This window comes from Gobio gobio, assembly GCF_949357685.1.
Source record: "Gobio gobio genome assembly, chromosome: 15".
Lineage (NCBI taxonomy): Eukaryota > Metazoa > Chordata > Actinopteri > Cypriniformes > Gobionidae > Gobio > Gobio gobio.
The window spans coordinates 20014384-20028821 of NC_137108.1; the positions used below are offsets into that span (position 1 = coordinate 20014384).

Consider the following 14438-nt stretch of genomic DNA (forward strand, 5'->3'; position numbering starts at 1 on the left):
GCAAGCTGACAGAAGACTGACCTCCAGCTCGCGCTGTAACATGTAAAGTTCATTTTCACACTGTCTTCATGACTTCATCTAAACATTTTCCTTTTTCAACCGCAAATTTTCTGTAAAAAGCAGTCCATACGCTATAAGCACAATTTCTTCTTGCGACCGCCATGATTTTTTTATTTAAAGTCACGTTCCCGTGTTCACAGGCGGGACTCTGTTCCTCACACACTAGAGGAACAAAACGGTTAAATCTTTGATTTCTTACCTTCAAGTTTGTGGTCTCACATTTTGAAACTTTCGTGTGTGCCCAGCATAAGATGACTGAATCCATCTTTTTGTGATTCAGAAATTCTGCCTTAATGTATTATTAAGTCAAAGAAGGGGCCCTGTATACATACAAACCATCAAAGCCACTGCATTTTCCATCGCCTCCAGAAACCTGTAATGATCTAAAGACGGCAAACATGGCAACTGCCAAGCATATGTCAAAGAAGCTTTTTGTGGGCCTTGAGCACTGGTAGTGGCCCTGGTTCTCAGGGTGTCGTAGAGTATTGGTCCGAGTGGATGTGTGCAGTGGAAAACTGGGCCCTGACACCTCTTTATGAGGGTGGGGCAGCCTGTAAATCAGACTGCTGTTTCTCACACCCAGACGTCCATCATAGGGACGTAGGGCCACGTGTACAGGGCACATGTTGTTTTAAAGAAAACTCCCAGACAGGAAGTTTCTGGCTGGAGAGGTCTGAACGAGGAGATGTTTGACAGGTGATTGGCCGGGAGCCAGGTCTATGAATATGAAAATATGATGCCTCAATAGAGAATGTAACTTTAGACTTTTTGGTTGTCCCGTATTTTACAGTTATCTCCGGCTGCGCAGCAAATGCAGCCGACGCAGACCCTTCAGTCCCCGCCGCCCAGCGGAGGTCGCCGCAGGCGTGTCGTGGATGAAGACCCCGACGAGCGCAGACGGAAATTCCTGGAGAGGAATCGCGCAGCCGCCACACGCTGCAGACAGAAAAGGAAAGTGTGGGTGATGTCGCTAGAAAAGAAAGCGGAGGAGCTCACCCAAACCAACATGCAGTTGCAGGTCAGAATCACTCATTCGCACACTTCTCCTCAGCTGAAGGCCTCGGTTCTTAAGCGTTAAAACGCACTTCAATTTGGAACACACACTGAGATGTATTTCACGCAGGGCGTCATATTTCACTCGGTATTAGCTTACTCTAGACCACAGAAGCTCATAAACACCCTTCATTTGACAGCTGAAGCTACTGTAGATGGAGAGCAGACGGGGACGGCTGTGAGGAGGGAAGGGTCAATGGGTTATTGAGGTCTACAGAGTAACCAGAGCACAGCCAGCTGCAGCTGAATGTGTGGTTTGTAGGCCAGTAAAACCTCTGAGCATCACGGCACATTTTGAGGTTTCCATCTGAACGCATCCATTTAGGCTCTCAATAGACCATGAATTTGCATAGAGGTTTACCTGAAAGATTGATGCCGTGTGGATATTCATGTAAGTCTATTTTTGGAGGATGTGTTGCGTATATCCTGCATTGCCCACAACTTAAATCAGCCTAAACTGGTTTTCAGAATGTATGTTTCAGGTGGTTTAACTGGTCGGCCAGACGGTCTTCCACTCTAACCATATGACACGTGTCCAAAGCCCCTCTAAAACCAGAACAGCCTGACCAACGTTGGGTGGTCTTCCCGATTGTGCCACATCATTCGCTCTCTGCTCTTCTCCGACCTGAGTCTTGCTCTTGGACACAATAGTGGTTGTACTTTGTGTAGTTTGAGCCTTTCAATTACCACCACCAGCCTATATTTGTAACCTCTAGGCAACACCAGCCTCTTATCAAAAGTTCCTACTAGGGCTAGGTAATCTAACTTTGTAAATATTGCAAAGATTTTAATTAGTTTTTAATTGCGTTTTGTGATTCCTCTTTATATCATGACTCGAATCAGTTCAAACTGTCTGTTTCAGAGAATCAGTTCAAGACATTGACATAGTGACTCAGAAATGTTCATTGAGGTCTCTGTGTGGCAATTTACATATATTTACATAAATACCGTTTTACAGTTTGTGCCGGGTAAGATTACCTCTTATGCTCACAAAGTTTGAAAATACAGTAAAAACGGTCATGCTGAATTCTCAGCAGTCATTATTCCGGATTTTTGGATTTGCGAATAAAAAGTTCAAAAGAACCACATTTATTTAAAATAGAAATATTTTGTAACATTACACTCTAAAAAATAACCCAAGTTGGGTTGAAAATGGACTAACCCAGCAATTGGGTTGTTTTAACCCAGCGGATGGGTTAAATGCTTGCTTAAAACAACCCAATCGCTGTCCATTTGTTAGTCCATTTTCAACCCAACTTGGGTTATTTTTAACCCAGCATTTTTTAGAATGTATAAATGTCATTTTTGATCAGTGTATCCTTGCTGAATAAAAGCTTTAATTGATTTAAAAAAGAAAATGGTTGAATGACATTTAGGAAAAAATATGTGACCCTGGACTACAAAACCAGTCATAAGGGTCAATTTTTTGCAATTGAGATTTATACATCATGAAAGGTGAATAAATAAGCTGAGATACAACTATTTGAAAATCTTGAATCTGAGGGTGCAAAAAAAAAGCCCTTGGCCATATTAAAAATAGCCTAATAATTACAAATTTTTTATGTTTTTGATATATTTGATGTATTTTTAGGAAATTTACAAAATATCTGCTAAATGATCTTTACTTAATATCCTTGTGATTTTCTTGCAAACAAGAAAAATTGATAATTTTGACCCATACAATGTATTGTTCGCTATCGCCACAAATATTCCCCATGCGACTTATGACTGGTTTTGTGGTCCAGGGTCACATATTGTTTATTCTGATGTATTGCTGTACTGGTGCATATAAATGAAAAAATAAAATCATAATCTCTTTTCCATTTAGTAAACAAATGTGGAAAAACATGCCTTTGTTGTTACCATTTTTACTGTATTTTTCATCTTGCATTATACAATACAAATTAAATGAACTTTAGTTGAAATAAATATTGAAAAAAAACACAATTAAAAACACATTTTTAATTCAATTAAATACATACATATCAAGATATATATATATTATATAGTCAAAAGGCTGAAAAATATTGAGATGTAATTTCACCCAGCCCTAGTTCCCACCAACAATAGAACAAAACATGTTAAATGTGTTTGTTTTTCTTTGTTATTGCATAGTTTGACGAGGTGGGACAGAAAGCTCATAGACACCCTGGCACTCCCATAGTCCCACTGTTCAGGCTTGTTTTGCCTTTTGGGAAATATTCACCCCACAGTCACAAACATGGTACCTGTCAACGCGGGGATTCTTCTTCACCAAGCATCCCTGAAACGCTGCCATGTTTTCATATTGGTTCTGCTAAATCGTTTAATCAAATTCAAGAACTCTGTGTGATCAGACGCTCGTGTTTCCCACAACGATAATTGCAGAGAATTCACCGCCTGTTCATTATGAGGTTTTCTAATGAGACCCAGACTTGTCTGGCCTTTAATTCAGTGTGTCTGCTGGGAGGTTTGATGTGAAGCTGCCAATACATCCACCAGAGACCTTTTTCCAACATGTTTGTCATAATTATGTTAAGTATTGTATGGTTTATGACCAAAACAAAACATCATAAACATGTGTGCCTTTGTTTAGATTCGTTTGCATAATAAGGAAGGAACCATAGGGGTTAGCTCTCCCAAACTTGATTTCCCAAATATGGCTTAAATTTAATTTTAAACTACGAAGGCATTTCAATGGACAATAACTCTTAAGCAGTAAAATCCAGTGTCCAGGAAACTTGTGTTTTGCGAAATATACATGTTTTTAATCTGTAAAATAATGAGAGACATTTAGTTTTGCTTTAACTTTATGTTGCTACACACCAGAATTTTTGTTTTTGTTTTATGTCTGTTGCCAATGTTTATGATTGGATTTTTCACTAGCAACAAGTTATTCAATTCCTGTAAACACAGAGGGACTTTTTGTGAGTGTTTCATATTATCATTGTGTTTGTTGGCAGAACGAGGTCACCATGCTAAAGAATGAGGTGACACAACTGAAACAGCTTTTATTGACACATAAGGACTGTCCCATCACCACCATGCAGAAAGAGTCTCAAGGTTACCTCAGTGAGTACTATCACACACCCACATGGCCAGGGGTGACATTACGTAACGGATGTATATTGTTTATAGGACACACCCACTGATATAGATACTTGTGACATTTTTGAAATGTATGGAGGCTGCCACTCCCTGGTTATAGGGAAAGAGAAAACACACTGATTTTTTTTCAGTCACTGAACAACCTGTTGCGGTTTATAATGCAGGAAATAGAAATATTGTTTCCATTTTCACTTTGAAGTACAGTAAATGTCTGCCTGTCTTTCTAAACTTCCAAATTCATCACTAATCCAAGATGTGAATATTTAAATATTCATCAAAGTGTGGTGTTTTTTATCATTACATTATTCTTCAGTCTTCTCACAGGAAAGAAAAAATCACAAATGAGATCTCTTTAATATCTGTTGTATTTCTAGACAGAAAATAGACAGACATGCAGATGGATGGATGGAAGGATAGACATATACGAATGGATGGACACACTTGGATGGATGGATGGATGGATGGATGGATGCATGGATGCATGCATGGATGGATGGATGGAGACACTTGGATGGATAGATGGATGGATAGACATAAGAATGGATGGACACACTTGGATGGATGGATGGATGGATGGATGGATTGATGGATGGGCATATCGGTGGATGGACAGATAGACATAAGGGTGGATGGATGGATGGATGGATGGATGGAATGATGGATGGACAGATAGACATGGATGGAGGAATGGATGGATTGATGGACATACGGGTGGATAAATAGATTGATGGATGAACAGATAGACATGATTAGATTAGGAAAGAAAAATGACAAATGAGTTCTTTTTAATATCTGTTGTATTTTCTAGACAGCAAATAGACAGACATACGGATGGATGGATGGATGGATGGATGGATTGATTGATGAATGGATGGATAGACATACAAATGGATGGACACACTTGGATGGATGAATGGATGGATTTATGGATAGATGGAATGATGGATGGACAGATAGACATGGATGGAGGGATGGATGGATGGATTGATGGACATACAGGTGGATAAATAGATTGATGGATGGGCAGATAGACATGATTAGATTAGGAAAGAAAAATGACAAGAAGTGAGATCTCTTTAATATCTGTTGTATTTTCTAGACAGCAAATAGACAGACATACGGATGGATGGATTGATTGATTTGATAAATGGATGGATAGACATACAAATGGATGGACACACTTGGATGGATGGATGGATGGATGGATGAATGGATGGATTTATGGATGGACAGATAGACGTACAGATGGATAGATGGATGGAAAGATGGAAAGATGGATATATGAATGGATGGATGGATGGAGACAAATGGATGGATGAATGGATGGACAGATAGACATATGGGTGGGTTGATGGATGGATGGAATGATGGATGGATTGATGGACATATGGATGAATAGATAGATGGATGGATGGACAGATAGACATGATTAGATTAGGAAAGAAAAATCCCATATGAGATCTCTTTAATATTTGTTGTATTTTCTAGACAGCAAAAAGACAGACGGACGGATGGATAGATGGATGGATGGATAGACAAACATATGGATGGATGGATAAACAGACATATGGATGGATTGATGGATGGATGGGTGGATAGACAGACATTTGAATGGATGGACACACTTGATGGATGGCTGGATGGAATGATGGATGGACAGATAGACATGAATGGATGGATGGATACATGGATAGACAGACATATGGATGTTTGGACAGATAGAAAATTCTACAGATGGATGGAATGAAGGAAGGAAGGACAGAAATAAAGATGGATAGATAGAAAAATGGATGGATGGATGAATGAACAGATAGACAAACATAGGACGGATGGAAGGATGAATGGATTGATGGATGAATTGAGTGATGAACAGATGTGACTACCAGACTGACGGATATGGACAGATGTCAGACAGCTGGACGCACGTCTTCATCTCTCCTTTTGTCCCTCAGGTCCAGAGAGCAGTCCGGCAGGAAGTCCCACCCCTGTAACCCAGCAGCAAGTCATCCAGCACAATACCATCACCACCTCCAGCACGGCACCCAATCACCGCACAGATATTAACCCCATCCACTAGAGACTCGACCCCCTGACATCCCTCCTACACGCTGGACATCCCGACCGCAAACTCTGGAAAGACACACGCCTCTGTGCCTCTGTGGCAGCTTTTTCTTCTGTTCGTAATTTGTAAATGTAAACTGATTACCGTTTTGTTTAGTTCAGTGTGTTTTATGTTACCATTTGAGTCCGCTTAAAAAAAGGGAGTCTGCATAAGTCACCGGGCACCATCTCGCTCGTCACGAACATCACTGATGGGTTGTTGTGAAAACAACTGCCACATCTGTCCCTGGATTACTACTGGACAACTGCCTTTACAAAGTGCAAAATTCAGATAGCTGGATAGCTTTTGCTATGAATTTTCCATTGCCAAAAAGATGCGGTCCTTTCGTTTCTGTCGACTGTTATAACAACTACTCTCACGTTCCCCTTTTTATCAAATTCAAAAGGTTAGGGAATTCGTAATGAAAGTAACCTGAAGCAATATGAGTCTCCGACATGCTCAGCAATCTGATCGTGTTCACTTGCTCACTCGGACAAGAATCTAGATCAGATTAAGTTCAACCTATTAGCTCATGTCATTTCAGATATCAATTCAAAAGTTATCTTTTTAAAACAAAACAGCTTTGACTCCTTCGCTGGTGCCGATCATGTAAATGGAATGCATTTATCAAGCTCACACAGGCTCCTGTGAGCATATTGCCCCGCTGAACATGTGTGAGATTTCAGAGTATTCCCAGAGTGCTGAGATCACAGCTGCAATCACGTAGCACCAGGAAGACATCTGACTTGGCGTCTATGTCTGAATGTTTTAGAAGATGCCATCAGCTGTTTCATTTTAAGCTGGTGTAACTTCTGGTCAGATTTACCACTGGTCCTCATTAGTTTGCACACTACTTTTACTGGCGGTCATTTCTGTTGTGGACTAAGTATTATGCACATTCTTGAATACATTTTTATATATGTTATATACTCATATGTGGGCCTTCTAACCCTATCCAAAACACTCCTCAAGTGCATCTTGCACCAGAAAAAATGCCATGGAAAACCTTTGGAAGGATTTTGCTTTACCTGAGGCAATGGAAAACTTCCGTGCGAGCCAAATGCATTAACCGCTACTTAAAATCAGCTTTCGTTTTGGCTCAAAGTATTGTTTAGATCTTCCTCAGGCATTCTGACTGTGAGATAAATTTAATTGAATAGGATTTATTGTGATAGGATATATTTTGATACATCCCAGTTCAAATTTCTGGTTTGTTTGCTGCCTAGGAAATCATGAGGCTTCCGTCTTGACATGGACCAAGGTGAATTCTGAACGTGAATATACGAAACTGTCAAACCCCTAAAGGTTCGGGAAATGTGCTGTTGAATTGGAGATGTTAGTATACAGCCGGAAGCTTACTGTAAGGGGCCGTTCACAAAGAACACGCGCTTGCGTTTAAAAACGCTGGATGAAGCATGGAAGTTGAAAGTCGTTCTCGCGGCATCAAGCAGTGCTCAAATGTGTCCGTGTGGCGGATGTTTACATAGAAAAATGACGGGTGCGTCTCGATCAGCTCCCAAGTTTAGTAGTCAGGGCCTTGATCAGGGAGTCGGCCATTTTAAGGGCTGTCTCAATCGTGAAATCCTTCCTGCACATTTGAACGTTCACTCTCTAAAAAGTTCCACAAAAACCAGGGAGCATCAATGGTCCCTTAAGTGCGAAACTTAAATCGCACAAGCCAACTCTATTGAGTGGTGCAGGTATGACGTCACTGGGCAGTTAGCCTCTCACTGGTTTCCTCAACAAAAACCCAATAGGATTTTTCCATAGGCTTTTGGATTATCATTAAAATTCTATGATACACGTTTAGTCCTTCAAGATAAACACAACTTTTTGAAGCCTAAATGCAGCTGCCAGAAGTAAAAAGCTAAAGGTTGGCTATAAGCAAACTACACCACGGTCCCACGACCACTAAGCTTTTTTTTCTCTTTCAGTTTTTATCTAAAAGCATTTTCCCAGAAAGTTTGAGTTAGAATAGTTTATAAGAGCACAATTATAAGCATAATGAGGCGGTAAAAGCGGACTGAGTTTACCTGTGTAATGACGTTTAATCTCTCTGTAGTCCCGTTTTGCCACTTGTTAGCAACCACCTTTTTCAAGACATGTAACAGCTTAAAAAAAAACACAAGTGGAGTAATACTGATGTATTTTATGTCGTAGAATGAAAGTGTCTTGAGCTTGTGTTCACCACAGACCTTATTTTTAAAGGGGTGGTTCCATGTTTTTTTTCTAGGCTTGGTTGTGTTTATGGGGCGCAGTATAACATGTCTTAATACTTCTTTTTTTTTTTTAAACGCCATATTTTTCTTATGTTTTACCTTTATTCCACACCGCTGTCTCCACTGTCCTTTGAACGGCTCGTTTGCTTCCTGCTTCTGTGAAGCATATCCCTCCGAAAAACTCAATGGTCTTAGATTGGTTAGATGGCCAAATGTAGTTTGTAGTTCTGCAACAGCTCTCTCTCTTTCGTAATGACTGCGACGTGGCCTCGCCCACTTTGTTGCGTGTTCGCGGGGGCAGTGTTTATGTTAATAGCGAGGGTTTATGATGTCACCAACCCGGGAAGAAGCTTGTTGTAGTCCAAACCGGCCGTTTTTGTAGGCAATAAACTGCCATAACTTTAAAAGACAATATCTCCGTTTGCATTGAACTTTCAGCGCTGTAACTTTGCAGATACTGTTTATGCTCAAGCAGCAACATTACACACTAACTAAAGTTAAAAAAGTGAAATCGCATGCAACCACCCCTTCAACCAAAATCCTATTAAAAAACACATTGATTTTAGGACAACGGTACCAGAAGTGCTAAAATGCTAACTCGTTTCCGCGTTTTGGCCTACAAAGTGCCGTCATACCTTCATCACTCTATACGCGAAAATATTTTTCAGACTGTACTTTTAAAGGATATCAGTCCTGCTGTTATCCCAATGTGTAGTGAGCCAGGGTTCTTAGCAGTGCCCGAATTTGTGCAGACGACATACTCATTCACAACCTAGGAAGCCGATTGAGATGCACCCAAATAAATGCTGCGCAGTGGAACATGAAAACGCGTTCTGTGTGAATCGGCCCTAATAATGACATTCCAATGTGAACTTGTGCCCTTTGTGTAATTTTAAGGGATGCGTGTGCAAAGTCCCTCATAAGTGTATGATGGGCTGTAAGATGGAAACGAAATCTTAAATCCCTTTAAGGCTGTGACACACCAAACTGGCATCAAAGAACTAGCAATGACGAAAGCCAACGTTGTTTTCGCCTTGCGTCTGCCCTTTTGAACACACCGCACAGCCAATGTTCTCTGAGAGGAGATAATTTTCCATTCCAGCAGTCGGCTGTCTGTCATTCAAAAAGGGAAACCGGAACTAGGACTGTGCCGTAAACAAAGCAGCGCTTGCTTACCATTTGGAATATGAATCATGTTGATCACTTCCTTCATTCCAGGTGTCGAATATGCAAATTGACATGATGTAAAATTAGAAGAGCCTTCTGTGTGTGCACTCTTGACTTGTCAGTTATCTTCTCGGGCACTGGTTCCTTAAGCCGAAACAGCCAATCAGAGTGATCTCTTTCACCGACTGCCCTAAACAGATGCTCAATCGGCCAAAACGCCGCAGACAGGGTCCAACTAAAAACGTGTCAGCTCGGTATGTTACGGCCTTTAGTCCTGTTGTTCTTGTCTAATTGCAAATAATGATGCAATTTGGTCAACTTTAGTTTTTCTCTGCTGCGAAAATGTAGCATTTTACCATTTCTTCGCAGGTACTGATCTAGACCGATCTAGACACTGCTTTCCAAATGTCACTATGTGCCTGAATATGTCTTAAATACTCACATAGCGGAGAATGTCGGTCCTTAGTAATACCTTGATATCATTACATTTCTTTTCAATTCAGGTTGAACTTTAAGGCCTTGACATTGCTTAGCTTTTTTTGTAATGACTAATTACTAGTGTTTTAATGCAGACACTGTTTTTTTGTTTTGTTTTGGACTCATTTTGGTGTTTTGTGGACTCTTTTACCTTCTTCAACCAAGGAGGCCTGTGATGAGAACACAGGCCAGCTGGACATGTCTTAGCATCATGCGGAGAGATGCACCAAAGTGTTTCCCCTCTGCCGAAAAAGGGCCTTTCTTCCAGCAGCTAAGCTCAGAACTCTGTTTCATGTTTTTCACAGTTTGTAGAGGATTTTTCGTCCCTCCTAAATGGAACATATTGATTCCCTTCGCCTTTCCTCGGAGCACTGTGTTTGGAACATGAGCGTGCAAAACGACCTCCACATTGAGAGGTGGAAATCTTTTAGCTGCCTATGCACTTTGACCTCTGCGCGCAACAGAGGATGGAATAGCCATATAGAAGACTCAGCGATTCCCAGTTCCCACACCAGCGAGAGCCAGCCACTGTCAATCTATGGAGCAATGCAACTTGTGCGGGCCAACCGGAATGGGAGAAGGACACGATTTGAACCCTGAAGGTTTGGGTTTGGTGGTGTTCAGTACGGTGCTCCTGTAGCTTTAAGACTTTAATTGTCCCTATAGAGAAAACCTGTCTTTCACACTGTGAAATGGGTGACATCAAGGTGAACTGGAAACATGATTGTGCTTTTATTGTTGACTTTGTTGGACCCAACATCTCCTCAAAAGGATAGTTGACCCCAAAATGAACATTCTCTCATCATTTACTCACCCTCATATCATTTCATAACGCTTATGATTACCTTTATTCCGCAGAACACATTTTGAAGAATGTCATTACAATGAAGGTTAATGGGGTCCAAATGCTTCAAACTCCAAAAAGCGTAAAAGTAATCTTCAGCGGTTTAATATAACTCTTCTAAAGCAATATGATTGATTTGTATGATGGATAGAGTGACAATGAAGTGGTTATTCGCTTATTCAAATCAAAACATTGATCAACTCATATACTGTACAGAGGCCAAATAAAATATTGCGACACATCAAACCTCATTGGTTCTTGTGTCCTGACATCATATTTTACACTACATTTATGCCCTTTTTAGAACTTGAAACGTTTTGAACCCCATTGACTTTCATAGACAAAAATTTCTGAGACAAGCGTGAGTAATTTTGCGGTCACATTTAGCATTGTTTGACAGATTTTTTGCTGGTTAAATTGTCATTTCAATAGCAATCTGTAAGAATTTTGCATGTGTTCAGGAATTTCCCAGCACTGATTCCGCTGCCGATTCGCCAAGATGCTTGGATTGACATCGTCAATAGTGTAGTGATGTATGAAACTCATACAAGTCGATAAATATTGGACCTTTTTTGCCCGCAAGATTTCACTAAAGTGATGATAGATTTTTTTTGGGGGGGTGAACTATCCCTTTAAGTAACTCAAGCCAACATTCAATGTCCTTTTGTGCAAGTAGCATCATAATCTGGTTTCAAATGAGATTCCGATGACCACAAGAGGTGCAAGTTTCAATGTTTTTGGATTGTGAGATCTTTGTATGCATGCATTTTCACTCCAATTGGCGTCTCAGACCTCACACTCACAAGTTTTGCAGTATTTAGCCCAACGTTATGATGTAATAATACGGTGGGAGGGGCCTGTTAAACAGCAGTTTGCATCTCCTTGGAGGACTGTAAACAGTCTAAAGTTGCATTGTATTTCATCTCCTACGTCTTTACATTTCAAAGCAAGGTGGTCTGGAGCGTATCTACGCAGGACCACGTCATCTCTTACCCAAGCAACATAACATACAAGAACACACTGAACTGGAAATATTTCAATTGCTCTCAGTGAGTAACAGACATTAATCTCAAATTGTTGATTTGGCATCAGTCCTTGTTAGGATGGGTGGATGGATGACTTTTGTAATAGCATTCTTATAAAACGGAGGGAGATTTTTGTGTGTGTGCCTGAGTATATGTGTGCTTTTGTGTGCATAGTTTTTTTTTTTTTTAGGTGGAGGACAATGAATACACATTAATAAAACTATAAATGTATCATTGCAACAAAACTATAAATATTGTATAAAAATTCTCATTAATTTTTGTAATCTTGTTCCTGTAATGCAACCACCTTTCTTTTTGAAAGGAGTCCATGTTTGGTACTTGTTTGTAAATAATGTTTGCATAGCACTTGCCGTCTTCAAATGTTTGCCTGTTCATTTCCGAGCTGAAACATTGCATTGTTTGTTACGCATATTGAATTCATGAATTCACACACGCTTGCATAACTTTGTATATTTTATATGTTTATTAATGCCTTGAACAGTTTGTGTTTATGCAAATGTACAGATGTGAGATCACAACAGCTATATTACAATATGAAAATAAAGCACTTGTTCTGTAACAAAGCCAATTCATGAATTTTGTCACTTATAAAAAACTATATGTATATCCATATAATCATTCTCTCTATCTCTCTCTCTCTCTAATATACACTATATATTGCCAAAAGTTTTGGGACACCAGCCTTTACATGTCAACTTTAATGGCATCCCATTCTTAATCCGTAGGGTTTAATATGGAGTTGGCCCACCCTTTGCAGCTATAACAGCTTCAACTCTTCTTGGAAGGCACAAGGTTTAGGAGTGTGTTTATGGTAATTTTTGACCATTCTTCTAGAAGCGCGTTTGTGTGGTCAGGCACTGATGTTGGACGAGAAGGCCTGGCTCACAGTCTCCACTCTAATTCATCCCAAAGATGTTCTATCGGGTCGAGGTCAGGACTTATACAGGCCAGGCAAGTTCCTCCACATCAAACTCACTCATCCTTCTTTTTATGGACCTTGCTTTGTGCACTGGTGTGCAGTTATGTTGGAACAGGAAGGGGCCATCTGTTCCCACAAAGTTGAGAGCATGAAATTGTCCAAAATGTCTTGGTATGCTGAAGCATTAAGAGTTCCTTTCACTGGAACTAAGGGGCCAAGCCTAAACCCTCGAAAACAGCCCCACACCAAAATCCCCCCTCCACCAAACTTTACACTTGGCACAATGCAGTCAGGCAAGTACCGTTCTCCTGTCAACCGCCAAACCTTGACTCGTCCATCAGATTGCCAGACATAGAAGCGTGATTTGTCACTCCAGAGAACACGTCTCCACAGCTCTAGAGTCCAGTGGCGGCGTGCTTTACACCACTGCATCCAACGCTTTGCATTGCACTTGGTGATGTAAGGCTTGGATGCAGCTGCTCTGCCATGGAAACCCATTCCATGAAGCTCTCTACACACTGTTCTTAAGCTAATCTGAAGGCCACACGATGTTTGGAGGTCTGTAGCTGTTGACTGAAGAAAGTTGGCGACTTCTGCGCACTGTGCATCTCAGCATGCGCTGACCCCGCTCTGTGATTTTATGTGAGTTGCTGTTGTTTCCAATTGCATCCACTTTGTTATAATACCACTAACAGTTGACCGTGGAATATTTAGTAGTGAGGAAATTTCACAAATGGACTTATTGCAAAGTTGGCAACCTATCACAGTGCCACTCTTGAATTCACTGAGCTCCTGAGAGCGACCAATTCTTTCACAAATGTGGAACACCTGAATACAATGATTTGGAGGGGTGTCCCAATACTTTTGGCAATATAATGTATTATGTATACAATTTAAAATAATTACTAATATATATATATATATACAGAAGTAATTATTTTAAATTGTATACATAATATTGCATAATATCCACATTTCGGACTTTATTTATACACATTACAATTTAAAGTAGCAAATAGCATACCAAATATAAATGTACACCTATTTTATTCGATATTTAAGTACTAAAAATGTTATTTGATCATTTAAATGTACTAGAGACCTCTGGTTGACAGTTTTGGTAAAAAATAAAATACTTGATTTATATATACACAAAGATATACATCAAGAACCTATATGCTACACAATGCTGATAATTGTTTATATTAATGGTTCATAAAAAGCAAACAAGCTTTGGATGACATGAAATGAAGCGTTGACAAAGAAATCCAATTCTGAGTGAGGGCAGAATTATGCACAGATATAAAATTACCTGCAGAATAATAAGAAATGAAGCCTTAAAGCACCATTATATTCCTAGGATGAGAAATATTTAAAAATAAAAAAATATCAGACAATATTTCTATACAACATAATACCAGTTTATGAGTATGCCATTTACTTGTAATGTATGAACAGTAATCAT

General features: G+C 39.9%; 2 protein-coding genes across 2 annotated transcripts in view; one reads left to right on the forward strand and one right to left on the reverse strand.

Moving 5' to 3' along the window:
* The window catches only part of creb5b (cAMP responsive element binding protein 5b), a 96628-nt gene extending 89403 nt beyond the window's left edge, over positions 1-7225 (forward strand). Inside the window, exons 9-11 of the mRNA XM_079837520.1 lie at positions 851-1078; positions 4056-4164; positions 6153-7225. Of these exons, the coding sequence (XP_079693646.1) occupies positions 851-1078; positions 4056-4164; positions 6153-6277 (462 nt within the window). The 3' untranslated portion in view covers positions 6278-7225. The remainder of the gene's footprint in view (positions 1-850; positions 1079-4055; positions 4165-6152) is intronic.
* gtf3c6 (general transcription factor IIIC, polypeptide 6, alpha) overlaps positions 1-14438 on the reverse strand; it is a 1355101-nt gene that overhangs the window by 1011690 nt on the left and 328973 nt on the right. The gene's annotated exons all lie outside the window — the stretch shown is intronic.